General features: G+C 54.0%; 1 protein-coding gene across 1 annotated transcript; it reads left to right on the top strand.

Moving 5' to 3' along the window:
- Positions 1 to 141: 141 nt before the first annotated feature.
- On the top strand, positions 142 to 14,596 carry CD300LG (CD300 molecule like family member g). Its single transcript, XM_023756849.1, is given in 9 exon segments — positions 142 to 219; positions 2,362 to 2,612; positions 2,614 to 2,698; positions 5,283 to 5,381; positions 6,094 to 6,334; positions 6,977 to 7,089; positions 9,329 to 9,378; positions 11,783 to 11,902; positions 14,262 to 14,596. Coding segments are annotated over 9 exon segments (1,116 nt in total). The 5' UTR covers positions 142 to 176; the 3' UTR covers positions 14,376 to 14,596.
- The last annotated feature ends 3,793 nt before the right edge of the window (positions 14,597 to 18,389 follow it).

Below are 18,389 nucleotides of genomic sequence, written 5' to 3'. Positions count from 1 at the left end.
AATTAGATTGAATGGCAAAGGCGGATCCCTGGGCTGGGTGCCCAGGGTGACCCACAGGGCCCCTCCCCTCCCTTCCTCGTTTGGATCCCACTCATCTGGAGGAAGTTAAAGCTCACGTGCTCCCAAGAGGCGCTCCCAGTTCGCCCGCGTGTGCTCCTGCGTGTCCTGTGTCCACCATGAGGCCCCTGGTCCTGCTGTGGGGCTGCCTCCTGCTCCCAGGTGAGATGGGGCCGAGGGCGTAGTGGAGGGATGTGGGGCTGAGGCTGAGTCTGCAGAGAGAGGACCCCCGAACCGGCATTTCCTTTCCCGCTGTGCACGGCTGTGACCAGCCCTGCTGGATCCTTCCAGGCGTCACCCCACCCCGTCTCCTCAGCCCTCAGAGGGCGGCACTTGCTGGTTCTGGAACCCAGAGCCGGGTGTTGTCCCCGACTTGGGGTTCCAGCTTGTCCGTCTGTGTGGCTGTGAGAAGCTTTGCCTCTCTCATCACTTTCCCACCCGGAGCCAAGCCTGGAGGCAGATCAGACATCCCCCGTACAGTTGCCACCTTAAACTCAGCAAACATTTCTTGAGCTGCTGCTAAACTCACAACAACCCTGAGAGGCAATTTTCACGTTTCATCAACTCACAGACCTGCTTTATTTTTAACCTTCTAACATCAAAAATCATTTTGTAAGTGATGCCAGCTGTTCGAATGACAATGTTTTTCTTAGTAGTACGTAAAATGGTAGCGTGTCTCACATGTGATAACATCTCACGTTAAACGAGAATGAAGTCTTACCATTGGGGGCAGCATGGATGGGCCTGGAGGGTCTTATGCTCAGTGAAGTCAGTCAGTCAGAGGAAGACAAACACCATATGATTTCACTTATACGTGGAATCTAAAGAACAAAATAAACAAAGAAACAAAATTGAAACAGACTCATAGATGCAGAGAGCAGACTGATGGTTGCCAGAGGGAGGAGGGAGGGAGGACTGGGTGAAAAGGGTGGAGGGACTCAGACGTACAGATTGGCAGCTACAAAATAGTCACTGGTACGTAAAGGACAGCACAGGGAATATAGTCAATAATATCGTGATAACTGTGCATGGGGCCAGGTGGGGACTGGAACTAGCGGGGGGAGCACTTTGTAAAGTATATGGCTGTCCCACCACCATGCTGTGCACATGAAACTAATAAAAATAATATGGAATGTAAACTGCAATGGAAAAATACAATAAGCCATAACCGGTTCGGCTCAGTGGAGAGTGCGTCGGCCTGCAGACTGAAGGGTCCCAGGTTTGATTCCGGTCAAGGGCATGTACCTGGGTTGCAGGCACATCCCCAGTAGGGAGTGTGCAAGAGGCAGCTGATCAATGTTTCTAACTCTCTATCCCTCTCCCTTCCTCTCTGTAAAAAAAAAAAAAATCAATAAAATATATTTTTAAAAAAGGAAAGAAAATAAAATAATAATATTTTAAAAGAACAAATTACATAGTGCACATTGTGGACAAGAAAATGTCACCGACCGAGCTAACCAATGTTAATTGGCTGACTGTGTGAGTATTAAAAGCATTTTTTCTTAAAAAACAAACAAACAGATAATTCAGGATGTATGCTTTTGTATCCTGCCTTCTCATTGATTATTATTTTTAGCCCCGCCTTTAAATCTGAGTCTCCAGTTATTAACATGACCACTTGTTAGACACCCAGGCAGACTCCAAAAGTCCGTATGAGGAGAGGAGCCTTATCCTATTTGACCACCTTCTCCTATTTGAGCAGGAGGTCAGGGACTCCCATGACCAAGTCCTTACTTGGCACTGCCCTGTGCTGTGGGGGGCTCTCCAGAGGCCGCAGAATTCCCTGGGTTTCGGCCGCGATCCCACCTCTCCAGACTCCACCTGGAGCAGCTCATCGTAACAGGCCAGGAGGCTGCTTTTGCACGGACCTCTACAAACAGGGGATTTCGTAGATAAATGTTTGCCCTTGGGTTAGTATGTCTATCAATAAAAGTAATTCTTTTCAACGACAACAACAAAAAGATGTTGTCATTACCTATCGATGAGAAAACTCAGAGGCCCAGAGAGGTCAAGCAACTTCCCCAAGGCCACACAGCTACGAAGTGGCAGTGCTGGGATGCAAACTCCAGGCTGTCTGAAGCTAGAGCTTCGCTACCCATAATCCTTTAATGTGTCAGGTTTAGGGAAACAATTACATAGAAATATCTATATTTCAACAGCCCGGTCCCAAGGTCCCCTAGTGGGTGGGGAGTACCAGCTCCGACAGGGCTGCCCCCAGAAAGAGGTGATTGAGGACAACCTCTGGTCTTGACCCTGGTGCTTGAATCCGGGGAATTCTGACCTCTGTCCCTGCTGTGGTTTCAGGTTATGAAGCTCTGATGGGGCCGAAGAAGATCAGAGGATTCGAAGGCGACACTGTGTCCCTGCAGTGCACCTACGAGGAGAAGCTGCGGGAGCACAAGAAATACTGGTGCAAGAAGGGCGGGATCCTCGTCTCCCGCTGCTCGGGCATCATCTACGCGAGAGAAGATGGCGAGGAGAGGACAGAGGGCAGGGTGTCCATCCAAGACGACCCCCAGAAGCTCACGCTCACCGTGACCCTGAGGGAGCTCACCCCTGCAGGACTCGGGGGACTACTGGTGCGGCGTCAACATCCTGGGCATTGACGAGACTTTCCTGGTCTCTCTGCTGGTCCTGCCAGGTAAGCAATGTCTCTCCTTCCCTGGAAGGAGGACGGGAGATGCCGAGGGCAAGGAGAGGGTGGGTCGGTAGTGGACCCAGTTCCCCCAGCACAGAGGGTGCAATGCCTCATGGGAGTGTGTCTCAAGGACTCGGTGAAACCACACAGGTCAAAAGCGCATCAGCGTTTGGGGCGCAGAGGTTGCCGCCTGAGCCTCAGATGTCCTCTCACTCTTGCTGCCCAAGGTCACGCCACTAGAAGGTGGCAGAGCAGCATCGAACCCAGGTCTGTCCAACACCAGGCTCTGCCCTTCCTCTCTGCCCAGATGTGGGAGAGATTGCCCGGCTGGGGCAATAAAAAAGATCACCTTCCTCCCTCCCTGGAGTCAGAGAGAGTCCAGAGGATTCCTCAGGCCGGGCCCCTCGTCACTGCCTCCGGGGCCCTCCCCACACATCGCCTAAGCCGGTGGTTCTCAACCTTCTGGCCCTTTAATACAGTTCCTCATGTTGTGACCCAACCATAAAATTATTTTCGTTGCTACTTCAGAACTGTAATGTTGCTGCTGTTATGAATCGTCATGTAAATTTCTGATATGCAGGAGGGTCTTAGGCGACCCCTGTGCAAGGGTCGTTCGACCGCCAAAGGGGTCTCGACCCACAGGTTGAGAACCGCTGACCTCGTGTAGCTCCCTTGGCTCTTCCTTCTCGCCTCCTCTTCCCAGATGGTGCAGCCCCAGGGACAGGTGTGCGGAGCGCCTGGCAACCAGCCTCAGAGGGGCTTGTTGAGCTCAGAAACATTAGGGGGCTGGGGCTGGCGCCATGGGGCTCTGGCTGGGGATGAGCACCTCTCTGAGTGCCCGGAACCCCACCTGGACCTGCTGAGCCGAGGAGGAGAAGCAGCCAGAGAGGGCCCAGGGGAGCGGGCAGCCCAGGCTGCAGGTCAGTAAGGGGGAGGTAGGTCTTTGTATCACATGTCACAGAAGGGGACGGAGCCTCCGAGAGATCAAACAATTTGCCCGGGGTCTCCTGGCAGGAAGTGGTGGAGCCAGGAGTCAAAAGCAGGTCATTTCTGGCTTCGGAATCTGCTCTTTCCCTCTCCTGGCCCCAGAGCTGGGACCCATCCCACCCCGGTCCATCCCCACTGCCAGAGCCCCCTCATCCGTGGGTCTTTATTCTAATCCTATATCTGAGCTCTACTGTTTTCATTGTATAACCCTCCTGTACCAGACCCTGCTGCCCTCGCTCTGACGACGGTTGGGGTATTGAAAACAAGGAAAGCTAATGGCAGTGGTGGGCTGGTGAAGGTACATAATGAATGGCGGGGGAAACTCCGCTTGTAGTGTTTGCCCATTTCTGTGGTATAAATGCTCCTGCCATGGCCAATTTCCAGCCACCAGCAGTTTAACAACCAGCTCACAAAATTCCCGAAAAGCTACGTTTTAGCTCTCACGAGCCAGCGTGCGTGTCTGCACACCATAGAGTATGGCAGAGCGTTAGAAGGACTTCTAGGCAGGTCAGCGCAAGGCAAGATGCCCACCACCATCACTACTATTCATCATTACCTGGAGGCCCCAGGCAATGAAATAGAACACAATTAAGAAGTACACATAGTGGGAAAGAAAATAAAAATATTCTTTATCTGCAGATTTGATCATTTACTCAGAAAATTTGGAGAAAAACTGACCTAGATTACAATAGAAAATGGTGGGAAACGAAGAGTCCAGGATGGCATACAAGTCAGAAAGGAGGTGCCTGATGGACGGGGGGAGGCGGGGAGCTCGGTGGCTGCTGGGAGCTTGGCCCGGTAGGTTTCTGCTTACTGTGCTAGGCATTCTGCCCTGGGGAAGTCCCAGCCTAGTGGGGAGTCCCAGGCTAGTGGGGAGACCCCATAAATGAGTTATTGCCACAAATGGAGTATTAGTTCCACGGGCGCCATGCACAGGGTGCTGTGGGTACACGAAGAATAAAGGATTGGCTCCTCCCAGGGAAGGTGTTGTGGAGGAGCTGACTTTTGAGCCAGTGCTTGGTGAGTTAGGTAGAGATGGGAAGGAAAGGCAGGGCACACAGGAAAGCAAGTCCAAGGCATGGAAGCAGGCAGGCGGCTAGCTTAGATGGGACTGGAGGGTAACTGCATGGTTGGCCCACGGGATGGGGAAGAGGTGAAGTTGGCACAGTGGGTTGAAGCCTGAGTTTAAAGGGCCTTGAAAGGCATGAGAAAACGTTTGAATTTCAGCTTATGGGCCATGGGGAGTCCCTGACTGCTCTAAAGTAGAAAGTGATGGGGTCCCATAGATATTTTAGAGACAAAACTGGCATCGGTGTGAAGGGCAGCCTGGAAAAGGCCGGTGGGCAGTGGGGGACAAGGGAAGTTCAAGGTCTGCGCTAAGTGGGAGGCCAAGGGCCTGCAGGAGCGGAAGGCCAGCAATCTGCTGGAATCGGCCATCCGGCCATCCATGGCCCCTGAGTGGCTGAGGGGGAGAGGTGGCGATGCGCTGAGCAGAGATGGGGGGAGGGGGTGGGAACGCTGCCGGCTGCTCCCAAGGCAGGAAATCTGGCTCAGAGCAGTGATCCCTGCCTCCCTGAGACCAGCCTTTCCTCTCCTCTAGGTCCCTGCTGTCCTCCCTCCCCCACCCCCTCCTTCCAGCCTCTTGCTACAAGCCTCCAGCCCAAGGCCAAAGCTTGGCAAACCCAGCCCCCAGCATCGAGTGAGTGCATGGGTTTCTGCCCCTCTTCGGCCCCTTTGTAGAGAAACAACCAGTGGGTGCCGGCCTGGTGTCGGACACTGCGCTGTGCGGCCCCACATCCTGGGAGCGTGATTGTCAGCTGAGCAATGGGAAGCTCCGCAGGGTTAGGTCATTGGCTCAAGGTCACACAGGAAGCAGCAGAGCCAGGAAGCAGACACAGCCTGCGGGCAGAGCTTCCCTGTGTTCTAGGGGGTCTGAGGGGCGAGCAGGAGAGGCGGGCCTTTTGCCTGACCTCTGGGCCTGTCCCTACCACCCTGCAGATCAAGGACTATTGAGATCTAGGTGGTGGGGGTGGGCAAGTGATGGTGACAGGAGGACTTTCAGGTGAGAGCAGAGGTGACAATTGGCCAGGACTGTAGGGGGAGGGCAGGAAGGCATCTACCAAGGGGTCACTAGACTGGGTCTTGGAGGTGGGGGTGGAGTGTGCGCCTCCCCACAGAGAACAGGCCGTGGGCACAAAAGGCTGGAGACTGCGCACAGGTGTGGGGCTTGCTAACACGGCTTTAGCTAGGCCTCTGTTTGCTTCCTGGGGTGCCCTTTACCTGGGGGTGTTCTGAGAAACTGGTCCCAGGGAGGGGAGGAGACGGGAGGGGTCAGGGGTCAAGGCTCAGCGGTCTGGGGATGGGATGCAGGGGCCAGGGAAGGTGCTGAGGCATTGCTTTTGGACTTGTAGCCTCTCCTGGTGCCCACCCGACAGTCACCAAGCAGGGGAAGACAGAGGCCGAGGCCTCTCCATTCACAGGGACGTCCCCGCCCGAGCCCGCAGGAACCTCTCTATACACAGGAACCTCTCCGTACGCAGGGAACACTCCGAACGAAGAGCGCCCCCTTCACAGAGCCACCTCTCCTCACGCAGGGACCTCTCGGCCTTCCACGTACCTGGACTCCACCTCTACGGAAGACCCCACGTCCAGGTGAGCTCCAGGGGACCAAGGTCACCTTGCAGGCCATCCCCAAACCGGAAGGAGCCCGTGAGCAAACGAGAACCTAACATTCCTTCCTCCAGGTGAAGACAGCCTCTGGCCACGGCCACAGCTGGAGGCAGTGAGGGCAGACTCAGCCCTCACTCCCGCCTCAGCAGGGCCCTTGAGCAGTGAGCCACCTGCCCTACAGGGGCCAGCAGCCCTGTTGCCCTGGACACGCAGTCCCACCCCAGGTGAAGGGCCCACCCCTCTCCCTGCCCCAGCCTCAGGGAAGCCACCCCAGTGCAGTAGCTTTTGCCTGTACGCTTTGCACTGGGCCCTGTGCCAAGCATGAAAATAGGGAACAAAAACATTTTCCCCACCCAACGGGAGTCCACGCCTGCAGGACTGTTCTTGGGGGTTCATGCATAGCTGCACGCAGTTACTGACATCGGGTAACTGCAGACCCAGCTGAAGTGTCGCCTGGGGGGACCGTGGAGATTGGGGTCCTTTGGGACTGACTAGTGTTTGGTCCCTGGTGCCCTCTGCTCTCCTTGGGAAAGACAAGGGACATGGCTGGGACTCAGAATAGGAATGTCGGGGTGCACCGCGTGCTGCTGCTGGCTGGTGACAGCCCCTGGGCGCCTTCTGCAGGGCGTCCCACTCAAAGGCCCACATCCTGGTGCCGGTCCTAGTGCTGCTGGTCCTCCTGCTGGCCGCAGGCCTGGCTGTCGTCGGCAGGTGCGTGCTCCGGTGCAGGAAGGAAGGTGAGCACAGGTAGACGGGAGTGGGTGGGAGGCTTTCAGCGGGGACCTCACTGAGACCAGCCCTTCCCACCATCACCCCAGGGAAGCCCTGTGGCGCAGTGTGTCTGTCAGAGATATGGCATCACGAGTGCCTTCTGAGGGAGCCACAGGGCCACCGGCATTAGGAAACAGGTAATTCTATCGGGGGAGTGAGAGTGAGAGCGGGGCTCTCGGCTTGCTCACGTGCATCCGAGGTCATCAGTCGCTTCCCTCCCTATTGTTCTTGGGGGTTCGTACGTAATTGCACACAGTTACTGACATCCGGGTAACCGCTGGCAAGTGCAGACCCGGCTGAATGTGTCTCCTGGGGCTGGCAGTGGGATTGGGGTCCTTTGGGACTGACTAGATGTTTGGTCCCTGGTGCCAAACATGTCTTCCCCGAGAATCCATGTTCAGTCTCTGCCAGTCCGGCTCCTGTGTGAGGACTGACTCTAGGGGGGAAGGCTGGACCCGGCACTTGAACTTGAGCGTGACATACATTGTGGCCGCTGGGTCTCTGGAGGTGCTCAGCTTCTGTGGAGGCGTGGCTTCAAATCCCAGGTCTTCCATCTTTTTCTTTTTAAAGTATATTTTATTGATTTTTTACAGAGAGGAAGGGAGAGAGAGAGTTAGAAACATCGATGAGAGAAAAACATCAATCAGCTGCCTCTTGCACACCCCCTACTGGGGATGTGCCCGCAACAAAGGTACATGCCCTTGACCGGAATCGAACCTGGGACCCACTCTATCCACTGAGCCAAACCGATCAGGGCCCATCTTTTTAGCTGTGAGACCTGGGGGGGACTCATTTAACTGAGCCTCGGCTTCTTCAGATCACAGATATATGTCCAGAAGAAATATTATACAAGCCACATATCTGATTTGCAATTCTTCTAATAGTCACATGAAAACAATAATCTAGTGAAGTTAATTTTAATCATACACTTTATTTAACACGCCATAACCAAAATAGGATCATTTCAGCATGGAAACAAGATAAAAATGTTAATGATACATGTTCTACATTCATTTTTTCATATTGAGTCTTTGAAGCCCGGTGTAACTCGGAGTCACACTTCCAGCGCTCAGTGGCCATGTGTGGCCCGTGGCTCCCGGGTTGGACAGCACAGATAATAACTGAAATAACAGTAATAGAAACTACCAGGTGCCAGGCATTGTTGTGTAGCTTATGCTGCTTTTATCTCCTTTCATCTCCCCAATACTGTGGAGTTAGGAACTACTTATTGCAAGTACTCCCATTATACAGGGAAAGAGACTGAGGCCCTGTGCTTGCACAGCTAGGAAGTAGTGGAGACAGAAAGATGTTTGGGAACGCACTTTGCAAACTGGCAGTGTTGTCCCTGTGCAGATGGCCACGGGCCAAGGGGACATCCTGGGCTTGCCTCCCAGCTCCTCCCTGTGCGGCCCCAGGAAGAAATGTTAGCTCTGCCCTTGTCCCCAAATCCCCACAGAGGAGTCAGGAGGAACATACAGGTGGGAGCATTCCTGGCCACAACCTCAGAACCTCTTAGCATTTTGCCTCTCCGATTGTGGTCCCCAGCTAGCAGCCGTGACCTCTCCTGGTCGCCTGGTAGCAATGCCGACTCTTAGGCCCCAGGGCCAGTCTATTGAATTAGAATCTGCATTTGATAACATTTCCTGGGGCCCTGTAGGCACACTGAGGTTTAAGAAGCAATGATTTTAGCCCTGGCTGGTTTGCTCAGTGGTTAGAGTGTCAGCCCATGAACCGAAGGGTCTCTGATTCGATTCCTGGTCAAGGGCACATACCATGGTTGCAAGTTCAATCCCCACCCCCGGTTGTGGTGTGGGCAGGAGGCAACCAATCGATGGTCTCTAACACATTGATGTGTCTCTCTTCCCCTCCCCCATCCTTCCCACTCTCTCTAAATATCAATGGGGAAAGTATTCTCACTCTTTGGGTGAGGATTCAAAAAAGAAGCAATGGCTTTAGCACCCAGAATTTTACTTCCCCAGCCTGGCTCTGGCCCACATGAGGAGACTTCAATGTACTGATCTCCAAAGGCCCACTCATTGCCAAGGGCCTGAGCTAGAAGGGGCAATTCTGCCCAACCTGCCTGCCAACTCCCTCTAGGAAGCCCCTGCCCGAAGATGCAGGGAGGCCAGTCCACCTCTGTGGGAGCAGCTGCAGGCTACTCCTGGCTACTCCTGGCCTCAAGGTGCTCCTTCTGATCTCTTTCAGTTCAACTGGACCCGAAGACACAGAATGAGAAGGTCCACCTCTCACACTTGGTAAGTCAGGAAGCAGACAGAGGCCAAGCTCGGACCCTCAGACTCTGCAGGGCTCCCACTCCGCATCTACCTGGTCCTCCATGGCTGACCTCGAGGCAGGGATGGCTTCCCACCTCCAGGGAATCTCTGAGCCCCAAGACGAGCCCTTCAGGCTGTGAGCTGACAGCCCTCTTGCTCACCCGGGGCCAGGCAGGGCTCTTCCCCAAGCCCAGCACCCTCCTCTCCTCCCCCTTTTCTAATCAGAGAAGATCGGAGCTGGATCCAGAGCGGGCCTTTGAGATCATCTAGTCCAGCCTTCCTCTAAGTTGGGTGCACACCCCCTTCCAGAACTCCTGGGGTTGGTGGGCAGATGGTGTCAGAAAAAATATCCTCTCCCACCTGCAACCTCTAGGGGGGCGGGCGGGGGGGTGGCTGTGGATTCTGACGGCACACCAGAGTATGACAACTACAGGCTCCAGTCTGCGTTTGCAGAAGAGGAAACTGAGGCCCAGAGAGGGTCAACGTCTTGCCCAAGGTCACACAGCAAGTGGTGGCCCAAACAGAGAACCGGACCCAGATTTCTCATCTCCCATCTCTCCTCTTTTCAGAACACACTACTGTTTTCTCTGAGCATTTTCTTGGCTCTGAGACACAGCCTGAAGGTGGTGCTCTGGGAGCCAAGGGGAAGAAGGAATGGGGGTAACTTGCCCATCTTCCTGGAGAGGGGAACCTGCCCTGGCCCTTCCCTGACCCCTGCAAAGAGAACGTCCCTTTCCACGGAAGGAGAGGGCTGGGAATCACGGGTTCAGGAAACCGAAGCCCCACCTGCCTCACCCACCCCCTCCTCCCTCGGCTGTTTACAGAGATGCCTCCACTCTGATTCCCTAAACTTGGGGGCAGGAAAGGGGCTGCTCCGCCTTCTTTCCTGGCGCCAGCAAAGACAAAAGCTCAGGCCTGATCCCTCTCGGGAGGGGCTGGGGCGGGGGCGGGAATGGGGTACTAAGCGCGTGGCTTAGGAAGCAGCTGTTGTTGTCTCAGGAAACTCTACAAGGCTAAAGGTGGTGGACAGGAGTGAGGGAAAGGTCAAGGAGATGGACAGGGGCTGCCACTGGCCACTTTCGGAGCCGGCCTCCAGGCTAATCCTCCTGGGGCTCACTCCCACCCAATGCCTGAGAGGAGCTGGGGAGGAGAGAGAACCCCCCGCTGCTGTGGGGAGAGCCTGCCCCAGGCCGGTCCCTGCTCTGCTGCTGTCCAGCCCACACTGGGAGGGGCCGCCCCGCTCTGCCTCCTGCCCCTGCACCTGTGGGAGGGGCACTGGGCCATGAGCAGAGGAGCTGGGGTGGGGGGCTTTGTTAGGAGGATGGAACAGGTCTCCCAAGAGGGTCGGAGGCCAGATCCTGTGAATGGGACCAGCCGAAAACTTCTGCTTTTCTCTGGCTTCTGTCCTTTTGAGCAGAGTCTGGAGGTGGGGTTGACGGGTTGGAGGTTTGCCCTGGCGGTTTTCCTCAGTGCTCAGAGCACCAGCCGGAGGACTGAAGGTCTCAGTTTTGCAGTCAACGTGTCTCTCACATTGATGTTTCTCTCTTTCTCTGTCTCTCCCCCTCTGTTCCACTCTCTCTCTCTGAGAATCGATGGAAAAAATATCCTTGGGTCCTCAGGTTGGGATGCCAGGCCCCTCCACTTCCTGCTCCCGGGTCCTAGCCGCTGGGCAGAGCACAGGCTGGAGCTGGCCGAGGCCCCTGGCCAAGTCTCTCAGGGGCACAGCTGTCCTGAGGTGCCTGGCCAGGAGTCTCATGGCCTGATGGGCCCTGAAGCCAAAGAGAGGAGCTCCGGCTTTCTGGATGGTCTCATCTCACACTTTCCCAACTCCAACCCTGTCAGAGGGGAAGACCGGGGCTTAGCGAGGTTATGGAGCTCGCCCATCTCTCCATGTGGACGTGTTGGGGAGTCCCGTCTCCGCTGGACCTCCCACCTCTCTTCCCCGGGCCTCAGCTTCCTCATCTGATCCAGGAGGGGTTGCTCAGACTTACGATCTCTGGAGAATTCTTCTCATGCGGTTCGTTATTGGGTGAATCTTTGAGATGTCCGATTCTGCTCTCTCTGAGCCTATTACAAAGGACCTGCAGCCAAAGCTAGAAATAACCATCATGAAAACAAATTCATCGTGGCAGGAGTCCCCTGTTGCTGAGTGAAGAGTCATTACGACCCTGAGGGAAAAATTCTTATCCCCATTTTACAGCTTGGGAAACTGAGTCTTGGGAAGGTTAGGTGTCTTGCCCAAGGTCCCACTGCGACAGAGGAAATGGGACGCAGGGACTGTGACTTCACAGCCCATGTGCTCCCCTTGCCCACCCCTCCCGCATTTCCCTCCACAGACCAGCCCTGCTGCCAAGAACGGGCTGTTCTGACCAAGTCTCTGTTTCAGAACCGCCTGGGCCCGGAGTACGCTGTGGTCAACCTCGCAGCACCCCCTGGGCCTCGAGCCGGCCCCAAGCCCTCCGCCAGCCCCTACACGGAGATCCCGGAGATCCGGCGCCCAAGCCAGGTGTGGACACGGCCCTCAAACTCCGTCCCCCCCATGCACCCACCTACCCCCTCATAACCACAGGCCTCGGCCGCTCCACTCGGAGCCAGAGTTCTTGGCCTTATTTCCTTTTTCCATCCGGAACATTCTTTTTTTTTTTTTTTTAATTAAATCTTTATTGTTCTGATTACATTTGTCCCTCTTTTTTTCCCATAACTCCCCTGCTCCCAGTTCCCGCCCCACCCTCCGCCCTCACTCCCCACCCACTGTCCTCATCCATAGGTGCACGATTTTTGTCCATTCTCTTCCCGAATCTCCCATTCCCCTTTTCCCCCCCCAAGAATAGTCAGTCCATTCCCCTTCTATGTCCCTGATTCATTGTAATCACCAGTTCATTCTGTACATCAGATTATTTATTCACTTGATTCTTAGATTCACTTGTTGATAGATGCATGTTTGTTGTTCACAATTTGTATCTTTACCTTTTTCTTCTTCCTCTTCTTAAAGGAAACCTTTCAGCATTTCGTATAATACTGGTTTAGTGGTGATGAAGTCCTTTAGCTTTTCCTTATCTGTGAAGCTCTTTATCTGACCTTCAATTCTGAATGATAGCTTTGCTGGATAAAGTAATCTTGGTTGTAGGTTCTTGGTATTCAGTACTTTGAATATTTCTTGCCATTCCCTTCTGGCCTGCAAAGTTTCTGTTGAGAAATCAGCTGACAGTCGTATGGGTATTCCCTTGTAGGTAATTGAGTCTCTTTCTCTTGCTGCTTTTAAGATTCTCTCTTTGTCTTTTGCTCTTGGCATTTTAATGATGATGTGTCTTGGTGTGGTCCTCTTTGGATTCCTTTTGTTTGGGGTTCTCTTCGCTTCTTGGACCTGTAAGTCCATTTCTTTCACCAGGTGGGGGAAGTTTTCTGCCATTATTTCTTCAAATAGGTTTTCAATATCTTGCTGTCTCTCATCTTCTGGCACCCCTATTATTCTGATATTAGTGCGCTTGAAGCTGTCCCAGAGGCTCCTTACACTATCTTCGTATTTTCGGATTCTTTTTTCATTTTGCTTTTCTGGTTGGGTGTTTTTTGCTTCTTCGTATTTCAAATCTTTGACTTGATTCTTGCGCTCCTCTGGTCTGCTATTGGGTATAATATTCTTTATTTCAGTCCGTGTATGCTTAATTTCTAGTTTCTTTATCGTAGCATCGAGGGTCTCATTAGTTTTCGTGAGGCTCTCCTCGAGTTTTTTGCAAACCCTCAAAATTGCGATTTTTAGCTCCATATCCTCCATTTCTGTCATGTTTTTTTGTCTTCGCATTTTTTATGCCTTCTTGGTGCACCCCCTTGTGGTCTTTGTGCGCAGTCTTGTTCTAGTTAAGCCCAGATTGTTGTAGTTAATACTAGAGGGATTTGACCACCAGGCTGACTGGCTGCGAGACTCAGCTGTGTGGAAAACTTCTGTCCTCTGGGAGGTGCTAATCTAGCCTTTGCCTGAGGCGATTGGCAAATGGCTGTGCGCAGGGTTTGGGTGGGGCGGGATCAACAGGGCGGGCGGAGGGAGCAGTTATGGCCGCTCTCAGTCCGGTTCCCAGAGGCTCTGCTTCTCAGAACCCCGGCAGCCGCTGCAAACCTCGGAGAGAAAGCTGCCCTCATGTTCCAACTGATGCCGGATAATCCCGCTTCTCCCGTTTGAGTCTGAGTCCCTAGAGACTCGCCCGGATCTGGAGCCCAGAGTCTGAGACTCACTCCCGACCGAAAACGACAACCGCACCCTCAGCCACCAGCCCGCTTTCGCGCGCACCTCGGTACCTTTGTATTTTCCACACTGCGCCTCCTCTGAGCCTCGGTTTGCTGTTCTCTTTCCTTCTAGTTGTAGAGTCTCTCTTCAGCCAGCCTTCCTGTGGTTCTGGGTGATGTCCGTTCCGTCTTTTAGTTGTATTTTTGAAATGGTTGTTTGCAGCAGCCGTCTCCGGTGTTTACCTACGCCGCCATCTTGGTCCCGAGTCCCCCATCCGGAACATTCTTGACTCGCTTGTTGGGAATCACAGCTTAAACCAGCAGCCGCCAACCTTTCGGACCTCACAGACCACCGGTTGATGACCACTGGCTTAAAGAGCTGGGGGCTGGCAGGGTTCCAGCATCTAAAGCCATAGCCTGGCCTGGGCTCCCTTAGGGGGTCGAGGGAGGGCTGGGGGGTGGGGGGAAGGTGGTGAGTCAAAGCCTGGAGATTCTGGGGAGAAGTTGCTAGTTCCTGTGCCCCCGCGGATGGACAGAGGCCTGGAGCTGTGGGAGAGGCTCTGGGGTGGACCAGAAGCGGCGCAGATCCATCCCCCCACCCCACCCCCCACTGTGCTCTGCTTACAACCCCACCGCTGTCTTTGCAGGCTTTGAAGGAAGAGGAGGCCTCCTTCCAGGACCCGGCGGGTGCGGCGAAGCCAGGGCCTCCCCTTCACATGTCAGAGGAGGAGCTCAGATCCTCCGTGTTCATCCCAGTCTAGCCACTGGACGCCCTCCGGGCCAGGCCTGCCGCAACCGTGACCTGGAGTGGCTGGATTTACGCGAATTGCAATAAGCTTTGGGCCATGGCCTCAGAGTTCCCCCGCCAGGCGCCGGGCCTCTGCAGGCTCCCGGGCTCTCCTGCTGCCCCAGCCGGGCTGGACGCCTGTGCCAGCCTGCCGAGGGGCCCCGCAGTTCCAGCGGGGACAGGACCTCCCCAGCAGGGCCAGGCAGGGCTCAGGAGACCTGGTCTGCGTGTACCTGGAGCAGGCAATCCCCTGGGCCTGGACCCAGCAGCAGGCTTCCCTCCGCCCCCTCCAGACCCCACCGGCTCCTCCCTTCCCTCCATCCTCAGACTCAGCACCACTCGCTCCTGCATAAGCTGGAAGGAGGAGGGGGCCTGTTGCGGGGTTAGACCAGTTCTGATTTCTCCACGTGCAGCTGTGAACCATGGCATCCCAGGCCTCAGGAAGCTGCTTAAAAAGGTGATTCCTGGGCTCCATCCCATCCTTCCACGCCGGCCCTGGGGCTGGGCCCAGGACTCGGGATTTCTAACAAGTACCTGGTGATCTCAGGTGGAGAACCCTGGGCACCCTGAACGCTCAGTACTTACGTTTGGGATGTGGGGTCTTCCACCCGCTCCATAGGGATGCTCTGCCCAGGAACCATGACCCAGCGGGAGGCTTTCCTGCCTGAGGTCAGCCCAGGGCAGGTACACACTGGGAGGCAGGGAGTCGCCTCTCTGTTCTCCCCACGCAGCCAGGCATTCATTCCAGGCTTTGGAGGAAGGATGGAGACAAGCTTGGCTCCTTCCTTGTCGAGAAAGAGTTAATTGCCTGTGGGTGCTGGTGAGGGGCTGGGGTGAGGGGCAGGAAGCCGCTGGTGCGGGTGGGTCTCTAAAATGGGAGAGGAAGGGTTTAGGGCAGGAACCTATGGGGAACCTCAAGGTGACCCTGGGTCTGGCCCCTGGGCTACTATTACTTTTCTTTCTTCTTTTTTTTTTTTACACTGAAATTGGGGCGGGGGTAGGGGGTGGAGAGGGGAAGGCTTGCCCCCGTATACAAAACTTGGAGGGAAAAAGAAGAAAATAAGTCATTCCTCTTCTCACCGCTACCCAGAGACCCTCATCACTGCATTTCGTTGTGTTTCCTTTCAGTCTTTTTTCTCCGCATCATTTGCTGGTTTCTTTTACAGATCATTTTGCACATACAACTTCATATCCTGCTTTTCCCACTTAACTATTATTGCAGATAAGCATTTCTCCATGTTTTTACAGACCTTTTATAAATAAAGTGTTTATCAGCTGTGTCATATTTCGCCATGTCAGGGTGCTTTAATTTCATTGTTCTCTTCCACTAGATAACCATTTTCCACTTGTGCTTTGCGCAAGGCTTTATCTGCGCTTGGAGATTTCCTTAAGAAGGATTTGCGTCTGTGAAAATGCCGGGTCATAGGGCATAAATATTTTTGAAGTTGCTAATACCTATCGCTAAACAGCTGAGAAAAGAACAATGCTGAGATGTTCCAAATTAAATTACAGCAGGCAGGAGAGTGAGCAAAAGAGACAGGAATAATTAACCAGTGAATTATTATACTAGTAGTGGTGAATTAATTAACCAATTAATAGCTGTGGGCCAACTGCCAAAAGACTGCTGACATTCCTGAATGTTTTTGGAGCTTTGAGTCAACCTCCGGGCATCGACCAGCTGACCCCAGACATCACCGCATCCTGCATATGAACGAATGTTTTGGACTGTTGCCCGAAACCAATCAAAAGAAGTGAATATTTCTTCCTTCCCCAGAAGGTGCTCCTATCACAGAACTGTCCCTGCTTCACCTTATCTCAGCCGCCTTCTGTAGCCAATGTAAATTCTGTCCAAACAAACTGCATCTTTCTTCCCAAAAACAAAATATAGAAAAACGCTCGTGGACTCCAGGATGGGGGACACGTTGCCTTCCCGCCCGAATCATGCTGTTGGCGGTTCAGACCTCAAGCTCAGGACCTGGCCCTTCTCTGGCTACAATATGGCCCAATACCCCCTTTCTTTTCAAAAAGGCGTTCAGCAGGTTAGTTGGGCCGGGGGGGATCCACCGGCATTGACCCCAGGGCCTCTGCAGTGGCTCTGGGCTCCCCCATGGCCGTGGGTCTCCACAAGGGCCACAGTGACCAAAAACGTGAGCGGCTGCCGCAGGCGCCTCACCACGCACCTCACCACGCACACCAGGTTCCTGCAGGACACGATCTAAGAGGTGTGTGGCTCTGCCCCTGTGAGCAGTGCACCGTAGAGCTGCTCAAGGTTTTCTTTGTGGTTGTTTAACACAGCTTCCTGAAATGGCAGAACCAAGTTCACTCCCACCAGGGCCTCACCATCAGCATTTCTCAAAGCCTCTACCCCGTCCCTGTGGGTGTGGCCGGAGGAGCTGCCCCTAACCTAGCCTGCACATGGAGCCTAGCAGGCAGTCTAGCCTAGAGTAATCTTTTATGTCGTTTATAACTTTGCCTTGATCTAGCCCTGGAATTTATAAGGTTTGTGTAATGTGTATCTTGTCATTTGCTAAAAGTTTCACAAAAAGACCAAGCCGTAATCAGCTAAAACTGCTGATGATTGCCAGTGAAAGGTTAAAGTTGGTGAGGCCCGGGCAGGCTAAATAAGCCCTCTCAGATGGAGGATAAAGAAAAAATGAATTTATTTAAGGAAAAGAGGATGGCGGGGGCGTGATGGAGATATCCAAAGAGAAGGGCTCCACAGCACTGAGCCAAAGGGTCTGGGTCCATGATGGCAGAGAAAATACACATAGGACAGTGAAACCAGGAAGGGCATAGAAGAAGCCACAGGAGAGCCTCAGCGGGGCTGCGCTGGCTCACTGAGAAGTCAGGGAAAAGGGGGCCTTGGAGACAGGCTCAGGGGGTGAGCCCGGGAGGAGCTGCCGCTGCCCATTGCTCTCCTGGTTGTGTCATGGGGTCCCTTACAGCAGGGGTCGCCAACCGGTGGTCCGCAGACCCCTGGTGGTCCGTGAGGTCCGAAAGGTTGGTGACCACTGCCTTAGAGGTTAGGAGATATGTCCCTGTTGGGGAAGGCGAGGGGGAAGGGAATGGCACGGGTATGCATCTTGGGTCCTTTGTCCTGAGCGTGTCTCTCTCTCTCTCTCTCTCTCTCTCTCTCTCTCTCTCTCTCTCTCTCTCTGCTGGAAACCATCTTAGGGCAGGTCTCAGGGGAGGGTCTCCAAAGAATATTCATCAGCTTGCCAGCTGTGCTCCTTCAGGGTCATGGTCTCCACGGATTGGTCGGTGTCAGGGCAGGGATCATTAGCCAATGCAGCTGGTTCTGAGCAGCCAAGGTGTCACTTGTCTAGTTTTGCTGCTTTTCTGGGCCTGGAGCTGAAATATAACTGAGGCCTAGACATTATCTTTTTGGAGAAAAAGGTCAGGGGGTCTAAACCATAAGACAGCGATATGCTGGGGAGGATAGGATACCCTGGGGACAAGGTTTTTGTTTTTCCGGTTTTGCCCCTTGCCAGGCCTCCAGAGCTTTCTGCCCTGAGTTTCTGTACCTCGTCCCTGCTCTGCGCATGTCTATCTAACAGCCGGGACTGCTGGTCAGGACCAAGCCCAGGATGTTCTGAAGGACCAGGGGGTGATGCAGCTGGAAGGACCCTCTAGGGGCCTCCTCATGAACTTCCTCATTGTACCCTCCTTACACCCTCAGATGTGCTTTGGGGGCACCTGTGAAGTAAAAGTGAGGTGCTCTTCACCTACAAAACTTTGAAAATATGACAGGCACCCAGCACTGGCCGCTGGGAGGGGTGCCACAGTGACCTGAGCAGGGCCCATAAGCCTGGTGCAAAAGCAGCAGATCTGCCCATCTTGATGGGACCACATGGGTTTACCAATCTATACCCCCCACCCCCCAAAAAAAGCTTGCTGAGGCCCAGAGAAGTAGAGGGACCTGCTGAAGACCACAGAGCCAGTTCTAGGTGATGTTGAGTGGATCAGCCATGGAGTCCCAGTCCCCTGG

This window comes from Myotis lucifugus, unplaced genomic scaffold (genome assembly GCF_000147115.1).
Source record: "Myotis lucifugus unplaced genomic scaffold, Myoluc2.0 scaffold_100, whole genome shotgun sequence".
Classification (NCBI taxonomy): Eukaryota; Metazoa; Chordata; class Mammalia; order Chiroptera; family Vespertilionidae; genus Myotis; species Myotis lucifugus.
Note: the sequence above shows the minus strand (reverse complement) of the source record. Positions and strands in the feature narration are given on the sequence as shown.